This window comes from Bufo gargarizans, chromosome 7, assembly GCF_014858855.1.
Source record: "Bufo gargarizans isolate SCDJY-AF-19 chromosome 7, ASM1485885v1, whole genome shotgun sequence".
Classification (NCBI taxonomy): Eukaryota; Metazoa; Chordata; class Amphibia; order Anura; family Bufonidae; genus Bufo; species Bufo gargarizans.
The window spans coordinates 117,767,992-117,790,370 of NC_058086.1; the positions used below are offsets into that span (position 1 = coordinate 117,767,992).

At 50.4% G+C, this 22,379-nt stretch overlaps 1 protein-coding gene across 1 annotated transcript in view; it reads left to right on the top strand.

Moving 5' to 3' along the window:
* The window catches only part of LOC122943779 (influenza virus NS1A binding protein), a 69,685-nt gene that overhangs the window by 21,839 nt on the left and 25,467 nt on the right, over nucleotides 1-22,379 (top strand). The window contains exon 6 of the mRNA XM_044301807.1: nucleotides 15,472-15,645. Within this exon, the coding sequence (XP_044157742.1) occupies nucleotides 15,472-15,645 (174 nt within the window). The remainder of the gene's footprint in view (nucleotides 1-15,471; nucleotides 15,646-22,379) is intronic.

The window sequence follows — 22,379 nt, forward strand, 5'->3', positions numbered from 1 at the left end:
ATGGGATCCACCTTAGCTGGGGGTCCTGGGGAGCCTCCATCTTCCCCCTAGCCAACCCCCCCTTTTTTCTGGGGGGGGTTATATTCTTGTTTCCCCTCCCTTCTCTTCCCCCTTGGTTGGTCTTTTCTCTCCTCCCTGGCCACACAGTCTTCTCCCTGGCTTCTCCGCTACTTTAGTCCCCGGCTTCTGCCGGGACTAGGCCTCATCTTCTGTGGCCCGTTCCCGGCTCCCAGGTGCTCCGTTTGCCCTGATCCACCTGTCCCTAGGTGTCGCTTCTCCCCCCCTACCCTCCTCACCTATTTTTATGATTCGGTGGGCCCTCTGTCGGCCGCGGTTCGCCCCGCCCCCCTCGCTCCATTCCCGGCCGCCTTAATAAATCGAGGCCCCGGCTTTTGGGCCTGCTAGGCCGCAATCTTCCCGGCCCCTCCTCCTTGCTTCCCGGGCTTTTCTGAGCCCCGCCCGGCCCTTGGGAGGGGCTATCTCTTCACCCTTTCCTGGGCTAACGTGTTTTTTCTGCTGAAGGGGGTGGTTAACCCCTTCCCTCCCCTCAATTGCTTTATGTCCCCTGCAGCCCTACTGACCACCTCTTTTGGGGGGACAAGCTGCTGCAGCGCCTCTTTGGGGGAACAGGGCGTCCGGGTCAGGATAGACAGCCTCTGCTGGCTGCTTTTTGAGCATCTCCTCTCCCAGCCTCTCCTCGGTCGCCACGTGTTTTCACGTGCGTCCGCTGTCTGCACCTCTCTGGGTCTAACAATGGCTGCCGTGCGGTCAGCCTGTCCCTGCTGGGTGCAGTACCTCTTCCCAGATCCTTTCCCCGAACAATCCCTTTGTGTCGGTCCCCCATGAATGGGCTCCCTCCGTGTCAATGCCATGGGAACCTTGACCGCCTCTCCCTGGCGGTGTCGCTGGCCGCTACCAATCCAAATTGCGGCCACCTCTGCCCTCCCAGGGTCCTCCCTGCAGATGGGGCACGCTCAGTTAGGGGTACCTGCACCCGGGTTCGGCTAGGGGTAGCTCACGGTACTCCCTCGGGTGGTCTCAACGGGGTACCACCCCTCCTCGGCATCCTCGGATCCCCCCCAGGACAGGCCTGAGGCTGGTGACGAATCCTTCCTGTCACCCCATCCGTTGCCTCTGGGGACACCTCTGCGCCGATTCCCTCGGAACAGAGCATCAGGCGGTCTTCCTCCATACAGAAGCCCTCTGGGAGGTCAAGACGAATGTGGACGGAGGAACCTTTCCTACCCAGGGTTGGTATCCCCTCTAGTGGATTTTCGGATGGTGCTCCCCTGACCACACAGGTATTCAACCGCACAGGTAAGGCAGCCGTCCCCGTGTTTAGCATACTGAGTCACCTACGCGGTGTCTCTGATACGTACGCCTTCTCCTTAACAGGGGGATGCCTGCACCACTGCCATAGGCTGTCCCTGACAAGCCTTCCTGGTTCCCCTATACCAGGGGCTATCCTCTACATATTTGAGAGTGTTTCCACAGGGTCCCCATCCTGGTGGTGGTGTTCGCCACTCTACCTCATTACAGGGGGTTCCTGTTCTGGGCAAGCGGTTAGCTCGGCTATCGCCTCCTGTAGGTTGGGGAGTTAAGAGCAATTGTACAGCTGCCTTGCCCCTTTTCATAGGTAGTGTACCTACACCTACTCCAGATGCTGAAGCCATTACTCCTGGCTGGCTCTGGGGTGTTCCATACAGCACTATTTCTCCCTTCCGGGCGAGATGTACAGGCCGCTTCGATTGCCGTTGCAATTGCACCTGTCTGTTCCCAGCCACTTTGCTCCCGTCATAGGTAGAGTATCTACGCCATCTCCTGATGCTGTAGCCAATTCCCCTGGCTGGCGCTATGGTGTTCCGTGCGGCACTATTTCTCCCTTTCTGGCGAGATTTACAGGCCGCCTTTAATTGCCGTTGAAATTGCACCTGTCTATTCCCAGCCATTTTGCTCCCTTCATAGGTAGAGTACCTACGCCATCTCCGGTGCTGTGGTCGATACCCCTGGCGGGCTCTATTGTCTTCCAGGCGGCAACATTTCTCCCTACGGGCGAGATATAGAGGCCACTTTCTATTGCCATAGAGTTGCCCCTGTCCGGTTCAGTTACACCTGTCTGTTCCCTGCCACCTTGATCCCTTAACAGGTAGAGTACCTGCACCATCTCCGGATGTGGTAGCCGTTCCTCCTGTCCGGCTTTATGGTGTACCATGTGGCATTTTCTCTCCCTTACAGGACGAGATTTTGAGGCCTCCTCCAGTTGCCGTGGCCATTGCACCTACCTCATCATAGTGTGCACCAAACAGCCATCTTACTTCCTTCATAGGTAGAGTTCCTGAACCGTCTTTGATGCTGCAGCCGTTACACCTGTCTGGCTTCTATGGTGTACTATGCGGCCCTGTTTCTGTTGCCATTGCACCTACCTGATTGTAGTGTGCACCTGTCTTGTTCTTTGTGGTACCGTGCGGCCCTATGGGTTCCATTGTTAACGCAGTTGCTGTTGCACCTCTCTGGGTCTGGGGTGCACCATGCGGCCACATTGCTTCGATCTTAAATGAAGTTCCTCTTCACAGCCATATTTCTACTTTACAGGTTGTGTACCTGTACCCTTCGGATGCTGTCGCATCCCCAGATGCTGTGGCTATGTTTCCACTCTCCTTGGTCGGCAACATGCAGCCACTTTACCTTTATTTTAGGCGTGTGTTTGTAGTACCCCAAGTGCTGGGCCCTGTGGTGCGATCTGTGGCCCAGACAGTTTCTTTCTTACTAGGTGTTTTCTGCCCACGGGTTCTAATCTGTGCTGCAGATGTTGGTTCCATCCGTTTGGTTCTTCCGTACGTCTGCCACTCCGTTACTGTCGTCCTCATTGGTCTCCTTGTGCCGCTCAAGGCACTGTCAGCACCAGGTCACCCTTGTTCAGCATGTGCATGGTTACCATATCTGGCAGGGGTGGGTCAGCCCATCCCCCACCTTATCGGTCTAGTGCTGCTTCTGGTAGCTCCAGTATATGACTGATCTGTCTGGTCCGGCGGGTGGTCCTCATTCAACCTCCTACTCCATGGCCAGGTGGTTGTTGGCCTTTGTGCTAGAGTTGCTCTTGCTTTCTCTTTAAGGTCCTACGGTATGCTGTGCTCCGCGTTACCCCATGTTATAGGGGAGTACTCACATTGTTTCCTATTGCTGAGCGGGCCATTCCTGGTGTAGTACAAGGATCTCCACTGGATCTTCTACCTTGTTTGGACATGTAGCTGGTGAGCATCGGCCGCGGCAGTGGTTTTCGGTCATCGCTGGATGTCCGCCTCACGGTATCCTTCTGGGTCCACGGCTTTTATCATTGCTGGACGTCCTCCCTGACGGGTCAAGGACAGGACCTCTGAGCGCCACACACACCTGTCTGAATTTTCAGCTGATTGCTCTGGTATCGGACAGGGCCCCGTAGTTCCTTCTGGGTCCAGGTGTTTTCGGTATTCCCTTGTATTTTCTGCTTAGTTGTGCTACATGGCGAAGGGGCAGTCCTCTTGGACCTTGCTGTCGTCTGCACCTGTCTGGTACTTTCTCCCCCCTGGAAGTTTTCTGTATGCCGGTCGCAGCTGGTTTCTACATTTCTATGTAGGCTACCCCGGTTTTTTCATGGCGACTTCTGCATTCCTTATGCATATCGATGTCTGTCGTTTTGTGGTACCTCCGAGCTGCTGTACTTGCCCTCTCTGGGACAATGTTTACGGTTTGCTGGTCAATGTTTTTGGTGCGGCTAGTTGTCCATGGCCAATGTCCCTTCCCCTATGGCGGTTTCTTTTCGCCTTTCCTGGATATGCTGGCTTGCGTTGTCTTCCGGTGGTTCAGCTCCTGGTTCCTTGTGACCCCATCTGGGTACTCCTTTCTGGAGTCCCTGTCCCTGTTCATTTGAGGTCCTCTTGGGATTTGTCTTTTTTTTTTCCATCCTCCCACGTAAAGTACCTGGTATTGAGTGGTTTGGTGCTACGGTTTGCAATTCCACCGTATGGTCTCCTTCGGGAGGGACCTCCTCCTGTTGTAGACCCCTTCCTCCTTAGGCTGTTTGGAGTGCTCTTCTTCTACTCCCATGTCTGTCAGTCCAGTGTGTTCCTGCCAAGGTTGCCTGGGCCTGTCTCTGGTTCCTTTTTTCCATGATACTTCACATGCCCAGAGTTTCCTCTGGTCTTGCGCTTTACAGTGCTATCTTGTTTTCGGAGGCTTGTGCCTCGTTTCCTGTTTTTGGGGACGCAGGAGCGATCGTTCTTTGTTCCTGGCTTTTACCTACAACCCCCTCCTTCTCCAAGGGTTGGCAGTTTCCTCTAGCAGCCTTGGGTTTTCGCCTTTACATGGGGCGCTTGGCTTCTTCACCTGGCCTTGCGGTGAGGGGAGTCCCTCTCCCTTCACATGTGAGCCTTGCTATGGCTTCCCTCACTCGTTTGGTTTCCAGTGCTTCCCTGTTTCTTTTCTCCCCTGGCCTTTCAGGGGATGGCCACAGGTTTATGGGTCTGAGACAATGTAGGGCGTTGGGTCGATCCAACACGCAGTGCTGTCCTAATTTTTTTCTCCAGCCCTTGGCTGCGCTTGGTGTTCCCTTTTGCCACCTTCTTGCATTTGGGATTTTCTTCCAGACATTTGTCCTGGGGTGCTGGCAGTCTTCCCTGCTTCTTCTGAGGTTTCTTCCTTGTTATGAGACCTCTTGCCCATTCCGTGTTTTTTCCTGTTGGGTCACATGGTCACATTCTCCTGCACCTGTATGCCCAGCCGGTGGCACGTCTCTTCTTTTCCCACCCTCAGGGACTGCTTTGGGACGTCCCATGGTGCTGTGTCCCCCAATGCCATGCACGAGAAAATTGGATTTTTTGTACTCACCGTAAAATCCTTTTCTCGTAGTAGGCATTGGGGGACACAGATCCCACCCTATGTTTTTACTTCCGCTTCTCCGGGCTGGTCTCTTGATCTTTCCCGGTACGGGAGTTGTTGGTTCCTTGCTTTTCTTCTCTCTCCTACTGCTTTTGGTACAAACTGAATAGCCTCGTGCCTGTGGAGAGGGTATAGCCCACCTGGGAGGAGCCAACACTTTTTGTGTCTAGTGCCTCCTAGTGGTAGTTGGACATATACCCATGGTGCTGTGTCCCCCAATGCCTACTACGAGAAAAGGATTTTACGGTGAGTACAAAAAATCCAATTTTTTGTCCTAAGTTAGCGGAAAGTGAGACTTTGTGAGAAAAAAACAAAAAAAAAATCAATATCCGCTAACTTATGCAAAAAAAATAAAAAATTCTAGGAAATCGCCATGCCCCTCATTGAATACCTTGGGGTGTCTTCTTTCCAAAGTGGGGTCACATGTGGGGTATTTATACTGCCCTGGCTTTTTAGGGGCCCGAAACCATGAGAAGAAGTCTGGGATCCAAATGTCTAAAAATGCCCTCCTAAAAGGAATTTGGGCCCCTTTGCGCATCTAGGCTGCAAAAAAGTGTCACACATCTGGTATCGCCGTACTCGGGAGAAGTTGGGGAATGTGTTTTGGGGTGTCATTTTACATATACCCATGCTGGGTGAGAAAAATATCTTGGTCAAATGCCAACTTTGTATAAAAAAATGGGAAAAGTTGTCTTTTGCCAAGATATTTCTCTTACCCAGCATGGGTATATGTAAAATGACACCCCAAAACACATTCCCCAACTTCTCCTGAGTACGGCGATACCAGATGTGACACTTTTTTGATGCCAAGGTGGGCAAAGGGGCACATATTCCAAAGTGCACCTTTCGGATTTTGCAGGGCATTTTTTACACATTTTGATTGCAAAGTTCTTCTCACACATTTGGGCCCCTAAATTGCCAGGGCAGTATAACTACGCCACAAGTGACCCCATTTTGGAAAGAAGACACCCCAAGGTATTCCGTGAGGGGCATGGCGAGTTCCTAGAATTTTTTATTTTTTGTCGCAAGTTAGTGGAATATGAGACTTTGTAAGGAAAAAAGAGAAAAAAAAAAAATCATCATTTTCCGCTAACTTGTGACAAAAGAAAAAATTCTAGGAACTCGCAGTGCCCCTCACAGAACACCTTGGGGTGTCTTCTTTCCAAAATGGGGTCACTTGTGGCGTAGTTATACTGCCCTGGCAATTTAGGGGCCCAAATGTGTGAGAAGTACCTTGCAATCAAAATGTGTAAAAAATGGCCTGCAAAATCTGAAAGGTGCACTTTGGAATATGTGCCCCTTTGCCCACCTTGGCAGCAAAAAAGTGTGACACATCTGGTATCGCCGTACTCAGGAGAAGTTGGGGAATGTGTTTTGGGGTGTCATTTTACATATACCCATGCTGGATGAGAGAAATATCTTGGCAAAAGACAACTTTTCCCATTTTTTTTTTTTTATACAAAGTTGGCATTTGACCAAGATATTTTCTCGCCCAGTTTCCTTGGGGGACACAGAAGACCTTGGGTATAGCTCATCTCCCTAGGAGGCGTGACACTAAGAAAAAACTGTTAAGCCCCTCCTCCACAGCTATACCCTCAGCCTGGAGAGAAAGGCTGCCAGTTTTTGCTTAGTGTCCAAGGAGGCAAGACACTCCCTGCTCTGCAGGGCTGTTTTTCTCCTTGTTTAAATTTTGATTTTTACTTTTTTCTTTTCTTTTTTTGTTCCAGACAATCAGGGACAACAGAGTCGCACTAGACCTCTCTGTTTCTCCCGGGGTCGAGCTGCGCCAGTGCCGGTCATCCGCACTGCTGCCTCCCCCACAGAAGGCAAGGTGGACCAGGGCAGCCCAGCTCCCCTGCATCCCGCCAGCGCAAGGGTCGCCCGCACGCCAAGCCCCTCTTCCAGCGTCCTGCCACTACGGTGCCAGTAGCTGAAGGGGCGACCCTGCTGGAACGGACCGAGGGTGAAGACGGCTATGGTGAGAGAGTGGCTTCTCCAGCCCTACGACCCCCTCCCCCCACCCCGGTCTCCTGCGTGACTGACCCCCATACTGGTAGCCTATCAAGCAGAGTGGCTATTGGGTGGCCCTGCTGGACCTAGGCTGGTCCCTGGGGTGTCGCAAGGCGGCAATCTGCTACAGCACTCACCCATTCCTCCATAGATCATAAGCTGGCTGCAGGATGGAGGTCCGCGCAAAGAGGGGGCGCTTGCCGGTGCGCTGCTCAGGGCGCCGCAAAAAATTTAGTCCTTCGCGGCCCGCTGGGCCGCACCATCCGGTGCTCCTTCCCGGGCACCTGACTCTTCCTGGCCGCGGGGTGGGCTCCCGCGGCCGGCGTTACATGTGCGAGCTATGCTCCAACTAGGCCCGGCCGACCATCGGTCCGGTCGGCCGGACGCCGCAAATTTCGGCCCAGGCATCGCGCCTGCTGGGCCGCACCTCACGCTCCTCTCGGGTCCCTGATTCTTCCGGCCGCGGGGTGGGCTCCCGCGGCCGGCATTGACTAGAGCTGTGCTCCAACAGGCCCCGGCCGGCCGTCGGTGCATTCCGGCCGGCCGGGCGCTGCATAGTTTGTTTAGGCTTCGCGGCCTGCTGGCCGCAATTCCGGCGCTCGGGGTGGGCACCCGCGACCGGTATGGGGGCTCCGGCGGCCGGTATGTGGGCACCCGCGGCTGGCTTAGGCCCGGCCGGTACTTTAAATGCTTGCGGCCCCGGTCGTCCGGGCGCCGCTAAAATTTAGGCCCCGGCTTTACGGCCTACTAGGCCGCAAATTCAGGCCTCTGTGGGGGGGGCGGGAACTCTCCAGGCGCGAATTCTTCCCGCCTGGAGGTTCCCCCGCCCCCAAGAGTTCGCAGCGCGCCCCCCAGCCCAGGTGCCTGTTAACCCTTTGGGTACTGGCCGGCTCCTGATGGGCCTGTACGGCCTGTGCCCCTGTATGGTGGCCCCCCTTTCTGCCTCAGGGAGGCTGTAATATTAATAAAAATAAATTAAATAAATAATAATAATAATAAAAAAAAAAAAAAAAAAAAATGAAAAAATTATAATTTTGTTTTAAATAACTGGGCTTGTGGGCTGCGCAGGATGCGGCAGCCTCATCATTCGGTATGCTGTCTGTAGGCATGCCCCCCTCTCTTAGGCGGTGTGTCGCGCTCCCCGGCTGCGGCGCTGGCCAGGGCATGTTCCCCCTCCCAGGCGTTTTCTTGCCCTCTCCCGGGATACGGCACTGGCCAAGTGCATGCAAAATTTCTGCCCAGAATTCGTCACCCAGTTCTGGTGGCTGCAGGTGCATGGCCCTCCTTCCTAGGCGGAATACTGCACTCTCTCTGGCTGCAGCCTGGCCGTGTGCATGACCCCCCTTTTCTAGGCGGACTGCTGCACTCTCACCGGCTGCGGTGCTGGCCATGTGCACGACCCCCTTCCACAGGCGGGACGTTGCACTCACTGGATTCGCTGCCGGCCATGTGCATGAACCCCTTCATAGGCGGAATACTGCACTCTCACCGGTTACGGTGCTGGCCATGTGCATGAACCCCTTCCATAGGAGGTATACTGCACTCTCCCCGGATACGGTGCCGGCCATGTGCACGTTCCCCTTCCTAGGCGGAACACTGGACTCTCACTGGATTCGCTGCCGGCCATGTGCATGAACCCTTCCATAGGCGGAATACTGCACTCTCACCGGATACGGTGCCGGCCATGTGCGTGTACCCCTCCCATGGGAGGTACACTGCACTCTCCACGGATACGGTGCCGGCCATGTGCACGTTCCCCTTCCATAGGCGGAACACTGAACCTCACTGGATCTGTTGCCGGCCATATGCATGACCCCCCCCCCCTTCCGTGGGCGGTGTGCCGCACTCTCACTGGTTTCGCTGCTGGCCTTGGACATGTCTCCTTTCCTCAGGCGACATACGTACACTCTCACTGACTGTGTTTGTTCTCTCGCCAGTGCGTTGCTGGCCATGTGCATGGCCCCATCCATGGCGGGGTGCTCGCACGCTCACTGGATGCGATGATGGCCATGTGCATGACCCCCATTTCTGGGCGGGATACTGCACTCGCTGGGTGCGTTGCCGCCCTCTACCTTGGGTGGAATGCTTGCACTCCCATTGGAAGCTGTGCTGGTTATGTGTATGGCCGCCCCTTATTCCATGGGCGGCATTTTGCACGCTCACGCGATCCACAGCTGTCCGTGTTTATGCGGTGCTGGACTGGTACACGTCCCCCTTCATTGGCGGAGTGGTGCACTCTCACGAAATTCGGTGTTGGGTGGATTTTTGCACAATCACTTAATGATAGAATAACCCTGTGCATGCCCCCTTTCCCTAAGTGTACCTTCCTGCGTTCTGCTGGACATGTGCGGCCATAGGCATGGCCCCCTTCTGGGCGGAATATGGTATGTCCTACTTTTCCGAAGTAGGTACTGGCCTTGGTATCCCCCCTTTTTGGGGCGGGCTTCTGCACTCTTGCCGACTGCAGTGTTGGCCAGGTACATTCCCCCCTTTTCTGGGCGGACTGCTTGCGTTCCATTGCATGCCGTGCTGGTCTTGTGCATGACTGCCTTTCAGGTTGCACTTTGCACTTCCGTTAGTACGGTTGGACTCTGGCTGACTCTTCGCTGAGTGACTATTTTTTTGCAGTGAGCGGACTTTCTTGTGCGCTCTGTCCGTTGTTTGGGCCGGGTGTGCCTTCTCCTCCCATGGGTGGGTTGGCCTTCTCACTGCTTACGGGGCTACTCGTACGTATGCCTCCCGTTCTCCTGCGACATACTTTTTTTCTCTTGAGATACGATGCTTGCAGCAAGCCTTGCGCTATTTCTCTAAAGAGCTCGTTCTGTCCACCTGTGTGAGCCTAAGGTGGTGTTCAACAAACAGCGAATGACTGCCCAATGTGTTCAAAGGTATATACCTTATGTATAAGTAGACGAGCTCTACTTGTTCGCTACTGCACCGAGCTGGGTGGTACTCATTCCTTTCGTTGGCCCTTCCGCCCGGGGTGTGTTCGTGGTCCCTAGATACGTACCCATTCGTCCTCCCGCGGCATTGTTTCCCTGCGTTAGTGGTCACATGGTCGAGAGTGCTGCACCTTCATCTGCCAAGCGCACATGTAACAGAGCTGCGTCCCTCGAATTCTGCGTTTTCTCTGGCGGGACTACGGTTCCCTCGCCTACTACCATTTCCTCCTCTTCAGATGCGGTGTGGTATGAGTCCTTCCGGCTGGCGCCCTCAGCGCTTCAGTCTGATCTGTTACCAGGTTCGGGCCGCTCTTCTCGGGAAGGTCACCCAACTTCTCTTGGGTGCTCGCGTACCCAGGTCCGGAGGACCTCCATCTTGGGTTCTTCAGGGTATTCGCCTTCTGCGAGGCGGTGAACCGGGCGTCTCGGTGTAGCGGGGTTCTGCTCTCGAGCTGTCCTATGGCTTCCTTGTTGCCCACCCCTCCTTTCGGTTGGAGGGTGTTATGCCGGCCTCTGTCTCGACTGTCTTTTCTCGCCGGCTCTGTTTGGCTCCCGCTCGGTACAGATCACTCCGATGTGGCTTCTGTCCCGGCCACGCTTCGGAGGCTGTTCCTTCACTGCCCTCCCCTCTGGGGAGAGCATGGTTGTTCATGTGGATGGTTCCGGTGTTCCTTTTGGCCTCGTACTGTCTCCCTTGTTCACACTGGCTGTACTAGCTGTGTGCCTATTTACCGGGTCTGCCGCGTTTTGTCCTCCAGCTGGGTGCAGATTACGTTTTTTCCATTCTCGGCAATGGTTCTGCTATGGACTTACCTTCTCGGTAACTTGGGAGGACTACCATTCGGTCAGGATTGCCCTTGGATCTCCCACACCGGGACTGTAGAACGTCTTCGGTTCTGCCCGTGTTACTGGTCTGCGCCTGATCTCGTTGGGTTTTCGCCCGCTTGCCCAGGCGACTCTAGCGGACTCGTTAGTGTTCGCTCCTGGCCGTGTTTCGTCCAGGATCTGTTGTAGGACTTAGGGTTGTTACCTGGGGTTCTATGGGAGGCTGGGCGTTTTCCCCTCTCTGCCTTTCTTTCTCCATGGTTCTGTCTTTCTCCAGTCCAGCCTGGACCTGGGAATGGGACCCTGTTGCTTCGTGTCGGCGCTGTCCCTCCTCTTTCAGCGTTCCACGGCCCTCTGGGTCTGTCAAGACCTTCTTCCATGGAGCGGCTCTTGGGTTCCTTTTTGTACTGCCCTCCGGTACCGCCCTGGGATCTACATACTGGGTTCTTGGCGCTCCTATCTTTCCTTTGGAGCCGTTACAGTAGTTTTCTCTACTCCTTCTGTCCTGTGCGGTTGTGTTTCCGTAGCCATCGGGTCTCTGACGGGTGCCTGAGTGGCGGTCCTTCTCGTTCCGAGCCTTCTGTCTTTCCCTAGGACTGGGCTGTTCTCCATCCCGTCTCTTCCTTCCTTCTGAAGGTGGTGTTTGTCTTTCAGTTCCGCGAGGCATTCGTCCTCCCCTTCCCGCCCCCGGGAACGGACACTTCACCGTTTGGACGTTGTTTGGGCCTTGCGTTTTTACTTGGAGATCTCCGGCTCTTGTCGACGTTTGGCCTCTTGTGTTTCTAGGAGGTCCGTGCAAGGTTTGCGGCCTCCAGGGTGGCTTTCCTCCGCTTTCTCAGAGTGGCTATTGCTGTGGTTACCGCACCAGGTGTCACTGTTCATTTTCCAGAGCGGTTGGTGTCCCCTGGGCTGGAGGCATTGGGCTTCGGCCATGCATTTGTGCAAGGCGGTCACTGGTCTTCCTTGCACACCTTACCGTGTTCTACAGGGTGCATACTCGGGCTTCAGCGGATGCTGTCTTGGGCTGCCTGGTCTGCAGGCGGCGGTTTCTTGATGCCTTCGGGTGCTTCGCCTTGGTGTTGTAGTCCCTCCCCTCTTGGACTGCTATTGAACGTCCCAAGGTCTTCTGTGTCCCCCAAGGAAACTGGGCGAGAAAACGAGATTTTTGTATAACTTACCAGTAAAATCTCTTTCTCGCTCTTTCCTTGGGGGACACAGCACCCACCCATTCTTTGTTTTTTCTCTACACGAGTTTCCGAGTTTGTTTTACCCGTTGGGTAGTTGGCTTGTTGGTTCCACTTCTTGGGCTTTGCCTTTTCTCACTACTTGGACACGCAACTGGCAGCCTTTCTCTCCAGGCTGAGGGTATAGCTGTGGAGGAGGGGCTTAACAGTTTTTTCTTAGTGTCACGCCTCCTAGGGAGATGAGCTATACCCAAGGTCTTCTGTGTCCCCCAAGGAAAGAGCGAGAAAGAGATTTTACTGGTAAGTTATACAAAAATCTCGTTTTTCTCACCCAGCATGGGTATATGTAAAATGACACCCCAAAACACATTCCCCAACTTCTCCTGAGTACGGCGATACCAGATGTCACACTTTTTTGCTGCCAAGGTGGGCAAAGGGGCACATATTCCAAAGTGCACCTTTTGGATTTCACCGGTCATTTTTTACACATTTTGATTGCAAAGTTCTTCTCACACATTAGGGCCCCTAAATTGCCAGGGCAGTATAACTACGCCACAAGTGACCCCATTTTGGAAAGAAGACACCCCAAGGTATTCCGTGAGGGGCATGGCGAGTTCCTAGAATTTTTTATTTTTTGTCGCAAGTTAGTGGAATATGAGACTTTGTAAGGAAAAAAGAGAAAAAAAAAAAATCATCATTTTCCGCTAACTTGTGACAAAAGAAAAAATTCTAGGAACTCGCAGTGCCCCTCACAGAACACCTTGGGGTGTCTTCTTTCCAAAATGGGGTCACTTGTGGCGTAGTTATACTGCCCTGGCAATTTAGGGGCCCAAATGTGTGAGAAGTACCTTGCAATCAAAATGTGTAAAAAATGGCCTGCAAAATCTGAAAGGTGCACTTTGGAATATGTGCCCCTTTGCCCACCTTGGCAGCAAAAAAGTGTGACACATCTGGTATCGCCGTACTCAGGAGAAGTTGGGGAATGTGTTTTGGGGTGTCATTTTACATATACCCATGCTGGATGAGAGAAATATCTTGGCAAAAGACAACTTTTCCCATTTTTTTTTTTATACAAAGTTGGCATTTGACCAAGATATTTTTCTCACCCAGCATGGGTATATGTAAAATGACACCCCAAAACACATTCCCCAACTTCTCCTGAGTACGGCGATACCAGATGTCACACTTTTTTGCTGCCAAGGTGGGCAAAGGGGCACATATTCCAAAGTGCACCTTTTGGATTTCACCGGTCATTTTTTACACATTTTGATTGCAAAGTTCTTCTCACACATTAGGGCCCCTAAATTGCCAGGGCAGTATAACTACGCCACAAGTGACCCCATTTTGGAAAGAAGACACCCCAAGGTATTCCGTGAGGGGCATGGCGAGTTCCTAGAATTTTTTATTTTTTGTCGCAAGTTAGTGGAATATGAGACTTTGTAAGGAAAAAAGAGAAAAAAAAAAAATCATCATTTTCCGCTAACTTGTGACAAAAGAAAAAATTCTAGGAACTCGCAGTGCCCCTCACAGAACACCTTGGGGTGTCTTCTTTCCAAAATGGGGTCACTTGTGGCGTAGTTATACTGCCCTGGCAATTTAGGGGCCCAAATGTGTGAGAAGTACCTTGCAATCAAAATGTGTAAAAAATGGCCTGCAAAATCTGAAAGGTGCACTTTGGAATATGTGCCCCTTTGCCCACCTTGGCAGCAAAAAAGTGTGACACATCTGGTATCGCCGTACTCAGGAGAAGTTGGGGAATGTGTTTTGGGGTGTCATTTTACATATACCCATGCTGGATGAGAGAAATATCTTGGCAAAAGACAACTTTTCCCATTTTTTTTTTTATACAAAGTTGGCATTTGACCAAGATATTTTTCTCACCCAGCATGGGTATATGTAAAATGACACCCCAAAACACATTCCCCAACTTCTCCTGAGTACGGCGATACCAGATGTCACACTTTTTTGCTGCCAAGGTGGGCAAAGGGGCACATATTCCAAAGTGCACCTTTTGGATTTCACCGGTCATTTTTTACACATTTTGATTGCAAAGTTCTTCTCACACATTAGGGCCCCTAAATTGCCAGGGCAGTATAACTACGCCACAAGTGACCCCATTTTGGAAAGAAGACACCCCAAGGTATTCTGTGAGGGGCATGGTGAGTTCCTAGAATTTTTTATTTTTTGTCGCAAGTTAGTGGAATATGAGACTTTGTAAGAAAAAAAAATAAAAAATCATCATCATTTTCCGCTAACTTGTGACAAAAAATAAAAAGTTCTATGAACTCACTCTGCCCATCAGCGAATACCTTAGGGTGTCTACTTTCCGAAATGGGGTCATTTGTGGGGGTTTTCTACTGTTTGGGCATTGTAGAACCTCAGGAAACATGACAGGTGCTCAGAAAGTCAGAGCTGTTTTAAAAAGCGGAAATTCATATTTTTGTACCATAGTTTGTAAACGCTATAACTTTTACCCAAACCATTTTTTTTTTTTTGCCCAAACATTTTTTTTTTTATCAAAGACCTGTAGAACAATAAATTTGGCGAAAAATTTATTTATGGATGTCGTTTTTTTTGCAAAATTTTACAGCTGAAAGTGAAAAATGTCATTTTTTTTGCAAAAAAATCGTTACATTTTGATTAATAACAAAAAAAGTAAAAATGTCAGCAGCAATAAAATACCACCCAATGAAAGCTCCATTAGTGAGAAGAAAAGGAGGTAAAATTCATTTGGGTGGTAAGTTGCATGACCGAGCGATAAACGGTGAAAGGAGTGTAGTGCCGAAGTGTAAAAAGTGCTCTGGTCATGAAGGGGGTTTCACCTAGCGGGGCTGAAGTGGTTAAAATAACTTTTTTTTGGAATGATTTTTGAAGCTCATAGATAAGCCTATAAAATCGTTTATTTTTTATTTTTATGTTGGCCTGCCATCTGGTGGCCAAAATAAGAATTGCTGCATGAATGCTGTGTCTCCCCTCAGCGAGCCTCTGACCATTCAAAGTTAGTGCGAGCCTCTGGGTTTTTGGCACATTAGATGCTGTGATAAAGTGAGATCACGGCATGTAAACCCGTTATTTACCACAATCGGCATTACTGCCGGTAATTAGCCCCGGGTCTCTGCTGTTTGAAACAGCAGACACCTGCTGGCCATGACGCCTGCTGCACGTGCGAGCACCATGTTTACACATTGCTGTACCTGGTGGTGAAAGAGTTAAATGGGTTCTCTGGGTCTGAACTGCTGATAACATAACATATATCTTTAGAGCAGGTTATCAATATCAGATTGGTCAGATTCACAGGACCCTTCTGATTTTGCTCTAGCTCCAGCTTTGTAGTCCCATTGCCTGTTTCTGGTGCAAAAGCTTCTACGAATCGGCCGATTAGCAGGGGGTGTCAGGAGTCTGACCCCTGCCAATCTTATATAGATGACCTATCCTAAGAATAGGTCATTTATACAGTAGTTCAGTCCTGGAGAAGCCCCTCTTGTCCTAGTGGTCTTGTAAAAGGAAATTCTCTCCACAGTTTGTACCTGCTCTGAACATTAGTCACTAAATTCTTAACCACATTACACTTTTATTTTTTATTTTTTTCCCTAAAGGTTTGTGGAGATTATTTATTGTCCAAAATGGATGTGCAAAGCTGTATCTCTCACCGTAATTTTGTGGACTCCATGGGGGACTGGCGCTTATTAAGTATGATTGACGGCTATATTCAGGAGCATCTTCTTGAGATATCTGAACAAGATGATTTCCTCAAACTTCCACGACTTAAGGTGAGTTCAGACTTGCATGTTCATGGATGCTGTATTAAGTTTGAAGAGAAGCCTGCTGAGCTTGTGTCACACTTTTTACGTTCCCAGTCATTTTGAAGCACTGAAAACGCCATAGCTAATGATTATCGCTGGTAGCGTGGCCTACTTGGGAAGGGATTGTCTTCTGCTGCAGACCATTAACACAATTGGCAGTACAGTCACTACTAGTTCCTCTGATCATGAGAATGAAGACAGCATTGGTTTATACAGACGTGGACAAAATTGTTGGTACCCTTTGGTCAATGAAAGAAAAAGTCACAATGGTCACAGAAATAACTTTAATCTGACAAAAGTAATAATAAATTAAAATTCTATAAATGTTAACCAATGAAAGTCAGACATTGTTTTTCAACCATGCTTCAACAGAATTATGTAAAAAAATAAACTCATGAAACAGGCATGGACAAAAATGATGGTACCCCTAACTTAATATTTTGTTGCGCAACCTTTTGAGGCAATCACTGCAATCAAACGCTTCCTGTAACTGTCAATGAGACATCTGCACCTCTCAGCAGGTATTTTGGCCCACTCCTCATGAGCAAACTGCTCCAGTTGTGTCCGGTTTGAAGGGTGCCTTTTCCAGACTGCATGTTTCAGCTCCTTCCAAAGATGCTCAATAGGATTGAGGTCAGGGCTCATAGAAGGCCACTTTAGAATAGTCCAATTTTTTCCTCTTAGCCATTCTTGGGTGTTTTTAGCGGTGTGTTTTGGGTCATTGTCCTGTTGCAAGACCCATGACCTGCGACTGAGACCAAGCTTTCTGACACTGGCTAGTACATTTCTCTCTAGAATTCCTTGATAGTCTTGAGATTTCATTGTACCCTGCACAGATTCAAGACACCCTGTGCCAGACGCAGCAAAGCAGCCCCAGAACATAACAGAGCCTCCTCCATGTTTCACAGTAGGGACAGTGTTCTTTTCTTGATATGCTTCATTTTTTCGTCTGTGAACATACAGCTGATGTGCCTTGGCAAAAACTTCGATTTTTGTCTCATCTGTCCACAGGACATTCTCCCAGAAGCTTTGTGGCTTGTCAACATGTAGTTTGGCATATTCCAGTCTTGCTTTTTTATGATTCGTTTTCAACAATGGTGTCCTCCTTGGTCGTCTCCCATGTAGTCCACTTTGGCTCAAACAACGACGGATGGTGCGATCTGACACTGATGTTCCTTGAGCATGAAGTTCACCTTGAATCTCTTTAGAAGTCTTTCTAGGCTCTTTTGTTACCATTCGGATTATCCGTCTCTTAGATTTGTCATCAATTTTCCTCCTGCGGCCACGTCCAGGGAGGTTGGCTACAGTCCCATGGATCTTAAACTTATGAATAATATGTGCAACTGTACTCACAGGAACATCTAGTTGCTTGGAGATGGTCTTATAGCCTTTACCTTTAACATGCTTGTCTATAATTTTCTTTCTGATCTCTTGAGACAGCTCTTTCCTTTGCTTCCTCTGGTCCATGTCGAGTGTGGTACACACCATATCACCAAACAACACAGTGATTACCTGGAGCCATATATATAGGCCCAATGGCTGATTACAAGGTTGTAGACACCTGTGATGCTAATTAGTGGACACACCTTGAATTAACATGTCCCTTTGGTCACATTATGTTCTGTGTTTTCTAGGGGTACCATCATTTTTGTCCATGCCTGTTTCATGAGTTTATTTTTTTACATAATTCTGTTGAAGCATGGTTGAAAAACAATGTCTGACTTTCATTGGTTAACATTTATAGAATTTTAATTTATTATTACTTTTGTCAGATTAAAGTTATTTCTGTGACCATTGTGACTTTTTCTTTCATTGACCAAAGGGTACCAACAATTTTGTCCACGTCTGTAGCTGCTTCTCCTGCCCTTTCCTGGTGACTGTGGTGCTGCTGTGTTTGTGAAATTTAGAGGGGGACACATGCCATCCTGCACACAATCATACTGCTTATCCGTCAGGGTCCCAGGGATCAGACCAATTACCAATCCTAATGTGCTGTCATATTCTGATGGCCCAATACTTTACACAATGTGGAAACCCCTTTGATGTATAGTGACCCTGTGCTCTACAGTGCAGTGGAGGTGTGTGCTCATTTCTCCTGGTGTTTTGGGCTATCAATAACCATATTCTACATGCAAGTATTTTCCCACTTGGTGCAATCGCCCCTATTGGGGGGGGCTTGGTGGCATGCAACGAAGACGTGCCCTCCTCTTTGTATACATCTGATCCATTGGCTATTTCTAACATCATCATTGATCTGTATATGAGACCAGCAGGGAACACAGATAATACATATAGTAGAAAGAAATAGTAAATTATAAAATAAAACCTACTCTAACAGCCAGAAAAAAACACACACCTTCGCTTTACTAAAGAAAAAATACTAATCTGTATTTGGACACTTTTTGTCTACACACAGAGGCTGTGTCTAAAGCTAAGGGAGAGAGATCCAGATAAAGCTACAATAGGTTTTTGTTTGGCACTACAGTGACGACATACATTACACAAAGTGCACATTTGTGACACAGCTGTGGAAGATTGTCTGGGTAAATATTTATTGACTAAACTACGGTAAAAGGTAGCAAGAAGATATCTACCTAATTTAAGACAATAAAAAGCTCCGTGTTCTTGAAAAAAATTGGATTATGTGGGCTGAGAAACAATAATCCCCTTTAGGGCTCATGCACACGACCTTATGGCTTTTTTTTTTTTACTGTTTTGCAGGCCGTATTTAACGGTTCGTTTTTTGTTTCAGTAGTGTTTCCGGTTGTGTTCCGTTTTTCTGTATGGCATATACAGTAATAGTAATTACATAGAAAAAATTGGACTGAGCATAAAATTTCCAATAGATGGCTTCGCAAAAAAACAGAACTGATACGGAAGACATACGGAGTCCGTTTTTTTTTTGCAGACCAATTGATTTGAATGGAGCCATGCAATGCGATTTGCGGGCAATAGGACATGTTCTATCTTTGGATAGAGACGGAAGGCACACGGAGACACTTAGACTGCAGCTTTTCTGGTCCCAAAACAGATACGTATATATGTGAGGTCCTGTTCTGGCCTTTGCTCCTCTGACAGGATTGCACAGCATTAGGCCTCATGCACACGACCGTGCCGTTTTTGCAAAAAACGGAAGCCGCCCGTGTTGCCTTCTGTAATTAACGGAACGGGTGCCGGCAATATAAATGCCTATTCTTGTCCGCAAAGCGCGGACTAGAATAGGACATGTTATATTTTTTTAGCGGGGCCGCGGAGCAACGGCTGAGGATAGCACACTGAGTTTTTGCGGCCCCATTGAAGTGAATGGGTCCACATCCAAGCCGCCAAAATGGCGGCTCGGATGCGGACCCAAAAAACGGTCATGTGCATGAGGCCTTATACTGATTTATAAGTATGTGTGACCCTGAGAGTTCTGAAATCTACTGAATTAGGGCTCATGCACACAAATGTATTTTCTTTGTGTCCGTTCGTGTTTTTTTTTTTTTTTTTTTTTTTTTTTTTTTTTTTTTTGCAGACTGTATGCGGAACCGTACATTTAATTGGATCTGCAAAAAAAGCTAGTTACTCAGTGTGCATTCCGCTTCCATTTGTCCGTTCCGCAAAAAAATATATAGAACATGTCCTATTCTTATTGTCAGCATTATGGAAAAGGATAGGATTCTTCTTATAGGGACCAGCTGTTCCGTTCTTCAAAATACAGAGTGCACACAGACGTCATCTGTATTTTTTTGCTAATTTGTGTTTTGCGCATCGTAAAATACATACGGTTGTGAGCATGAGCCCTTACAAATATATCATTCTGTCAGTGTGATACCGTAGATTTCAGGACTCTCGTGGTCACACAGCATTGTAAACCAGTATAATGCTGTGCGATCCTGTCAGGAACAGGACCTCGCATTCAGCTCCCTCGTGTGTGTCTGGCCTTAGCGGAACCGGTCACCCAGAATAGCTCCGCTGAATGGAATAGCTTTCACATAGCGATTGCTTCATTCAGCCCTTGTGTAAATGAGCTGCTGCGTGAATAACCAATCTGCCATTTTTGGGTGCTTTTACGTATAGTTTTAAAAATGCAGCATGCTGTAACTCGGCTTTTATTTTTATTCCTTCCGGACTTTTTTTTTTTTTTTTTTTTATGTCTTTCACTTCACATTGCCATCTAGAAAAAAAAAAGCTGCAAAAATGTTTTTGTATAAAAAAAAAAAAAAAGAAAAACTGTGCCAAATTCATGTGTGTAAAGGCCCTTTCACAGTTCTTCCCTTGGCAATCTGTATTGGTCAGTTTTCTTTCTGAGCCATTGGGCAGAGAATGTCTGTTCTACATACACAGGGGATCCTGAAGCAGATCTAAGCCGTTTGGATGTAAACCCAGCAGTAAAACACAATTTCTCGCCCAGTTTCCTTGGGGGACACAGAAGACCTTGGGTATAGCTCATCTCCCTAGGAGGCGTGACACTAAGAAAAAACTGTTAAGCCCCTCCTCCACAGCTATACCCTCAGCCTGGAGAGAAAGGCTGCCAGTTTTAGCTTAGTGTCCAAGGAGGCAAGACACTCCCTGCTACTGCAGGGCTGTTTTCTCCTTGTTTAAATTTTGATTTTTACTTTTTTCTTTTCTTTTGTTCCAGACAATCAGGGACAACAGAGTCGCACTAGACCTCTCTGTTTCTCCCGGGGTCGAGCTGCGCCAGTGCCGGTCATCCGCACTGCTGCCTCCCCCACAGAAGGCAAGGTGGACCAGGGCAGCCCAGCTCCCCTGCATCCCGCCAGCGCAAGGGTCGCCCGCACGCCAAGCCCCTCTTCCAGCGTCCTGCCACTACGGTGCCAGTAGCTGAAGGGGCAACCCTGCTGGAACGGACCGAGGGTGAAGACGGCTATGGTGAGAGATTGGCTTCTCCAGCCCTACGACCCCCTCCCCCCACCCCGGTCTCCTGCGTGACTGACCCCCATACTTTAGCCTATCCAAGCAGAGTGGCTATTGGGTGGCTGGACCTAGGCTGGTCCCTGGGGTGTCGCAAGGCGGACAGCACTCACCCATTCCCTTTCTCCCCTCCATAGATCATAAGGGACGCGGCAGCCTCACTACAGGATGGAGGTCCGCGCAAAGAGGGGGCGCTTGCCGGTGCGTGCTCAGGGCAGCCGCAAAACTTTAGTCCACGGGCTGCGGCCTGGCCTTTTCGCGGCCCGCTGGGCCGCACCATCCGGTGCTCCTTCCCAGGCCCCTGACTCTTCCTGGCCGCGGGGTGGCTCCCGCGGCCGGCGTTACAGTGCGAGCTATGCTCCAACTAGGCCCGGCCGACCTTCGGTCCGGACGCCGCACATTTTGGCCCAGGCGTCGCGGCCTGCTGGGCCGCACCTCACGCTCCTCTCGGGTCCCTGATTCTTCCGGCCGCGGGGTGGGCTCCCGCGGCCGGCGTTGGCTAGAGCTGTGCTCCAACAGGCCCCGGCCGGCCGTCGGTGCATTCCGGCCGGCCGGGCGCTGCATAGTTTGTCAGGCTTCGCGGCCTGCCGACCGCAATTCCGGCACTCGGGGTGGGCTCCCGCGGCCGGTATGTGGGCACCCGCGGCCGGCTTAGGCCGGCCGGTACTTTAAATGCTTGCGGCCCCGGTCTCCGGTAAAATTTAGGCCCCGGCTTCACGGTCTGCTAGGCCGCAAATTCAGGCCTCTGGGGGGGGGGGGGGGGGGGGGGGCGGGAACTCTCCAAGCGCGAATTCTTCCCGCCTGGAGGTTCCTCCGCCCCCAAGAGTTCGCAGCGCCGCCCCCCCCCACACAGGCCAGATGCCTGTTAACCCTTTGGGTACTGGCCGGCTCCTGATGGGCCCGTACGGCCTGTGCCCCTGTATGGTTGCCCCCCTTTCTGCCTCAGGGAGGCTGTAATATTAATAAATAATAATGTAATAATAATATAAAAAAAAAAAATATATAATTTTGTTTTAAATAACTGGTCTTGTGGGGCTGCGCAGGACGCGGCAGCCTCATCATTCGGTATGCTGTCTGTAGGCATGCCCCCCTCTCTTAGGCGGTATGTCGCGCTCCCCGGCTGCGGCGCTGGCCAGGGCATGTTCCCCCTCCCAGGCGTTTTCTTGCCCTCTCCCGGGATACGGCGCTGGCCAAGTGCATGCATAAAAGTTTTCTGGCCAGTATGCGTCACCCAGTTCTGGTGGCTGCAGGTGCATGGCCCTCCTTCCTAGGCGGAATACTGCACTCTTTGGCTGCGGCCTGGCCTTGTGCATGACCCCCCTTTTTTCTAGGCGGACTGCTGCACTCTCACCGGATGCGGTGCTGGCCATGTGCACGACCCCCTTCCACAGGCGGGACGTTGCACTCACTGGATTCGCTGCCGGCCATGTGCATGAACCCCTTCATAGGCGGAATACTGCACTCTCACCGGTTACGGTGCTGGCCATGTGCATGAACCCCTTCCATAGGAGGTATACTGCACTCTCCCCGGATACGGTGCCGGCCATGTGCACGTTCCCCTTCCAATAGGCGGAACACTGGACTCTCACTGGATTCGTTGCCGGCCATGTGCATGAACCCTTCCATAGGCGGAATGCTGCACTCTCACCGGATACGGTGCCGGCCATGTGCGTGTACCCCTCCCATAAGAGGTACACTGCACTCTCCACGGGTACGGTGCCGGCCATGTGCACGTTCCCCTTCCATAGGCGGAACACTGAACCTCACTGGATCCGTTGCCGGCCATG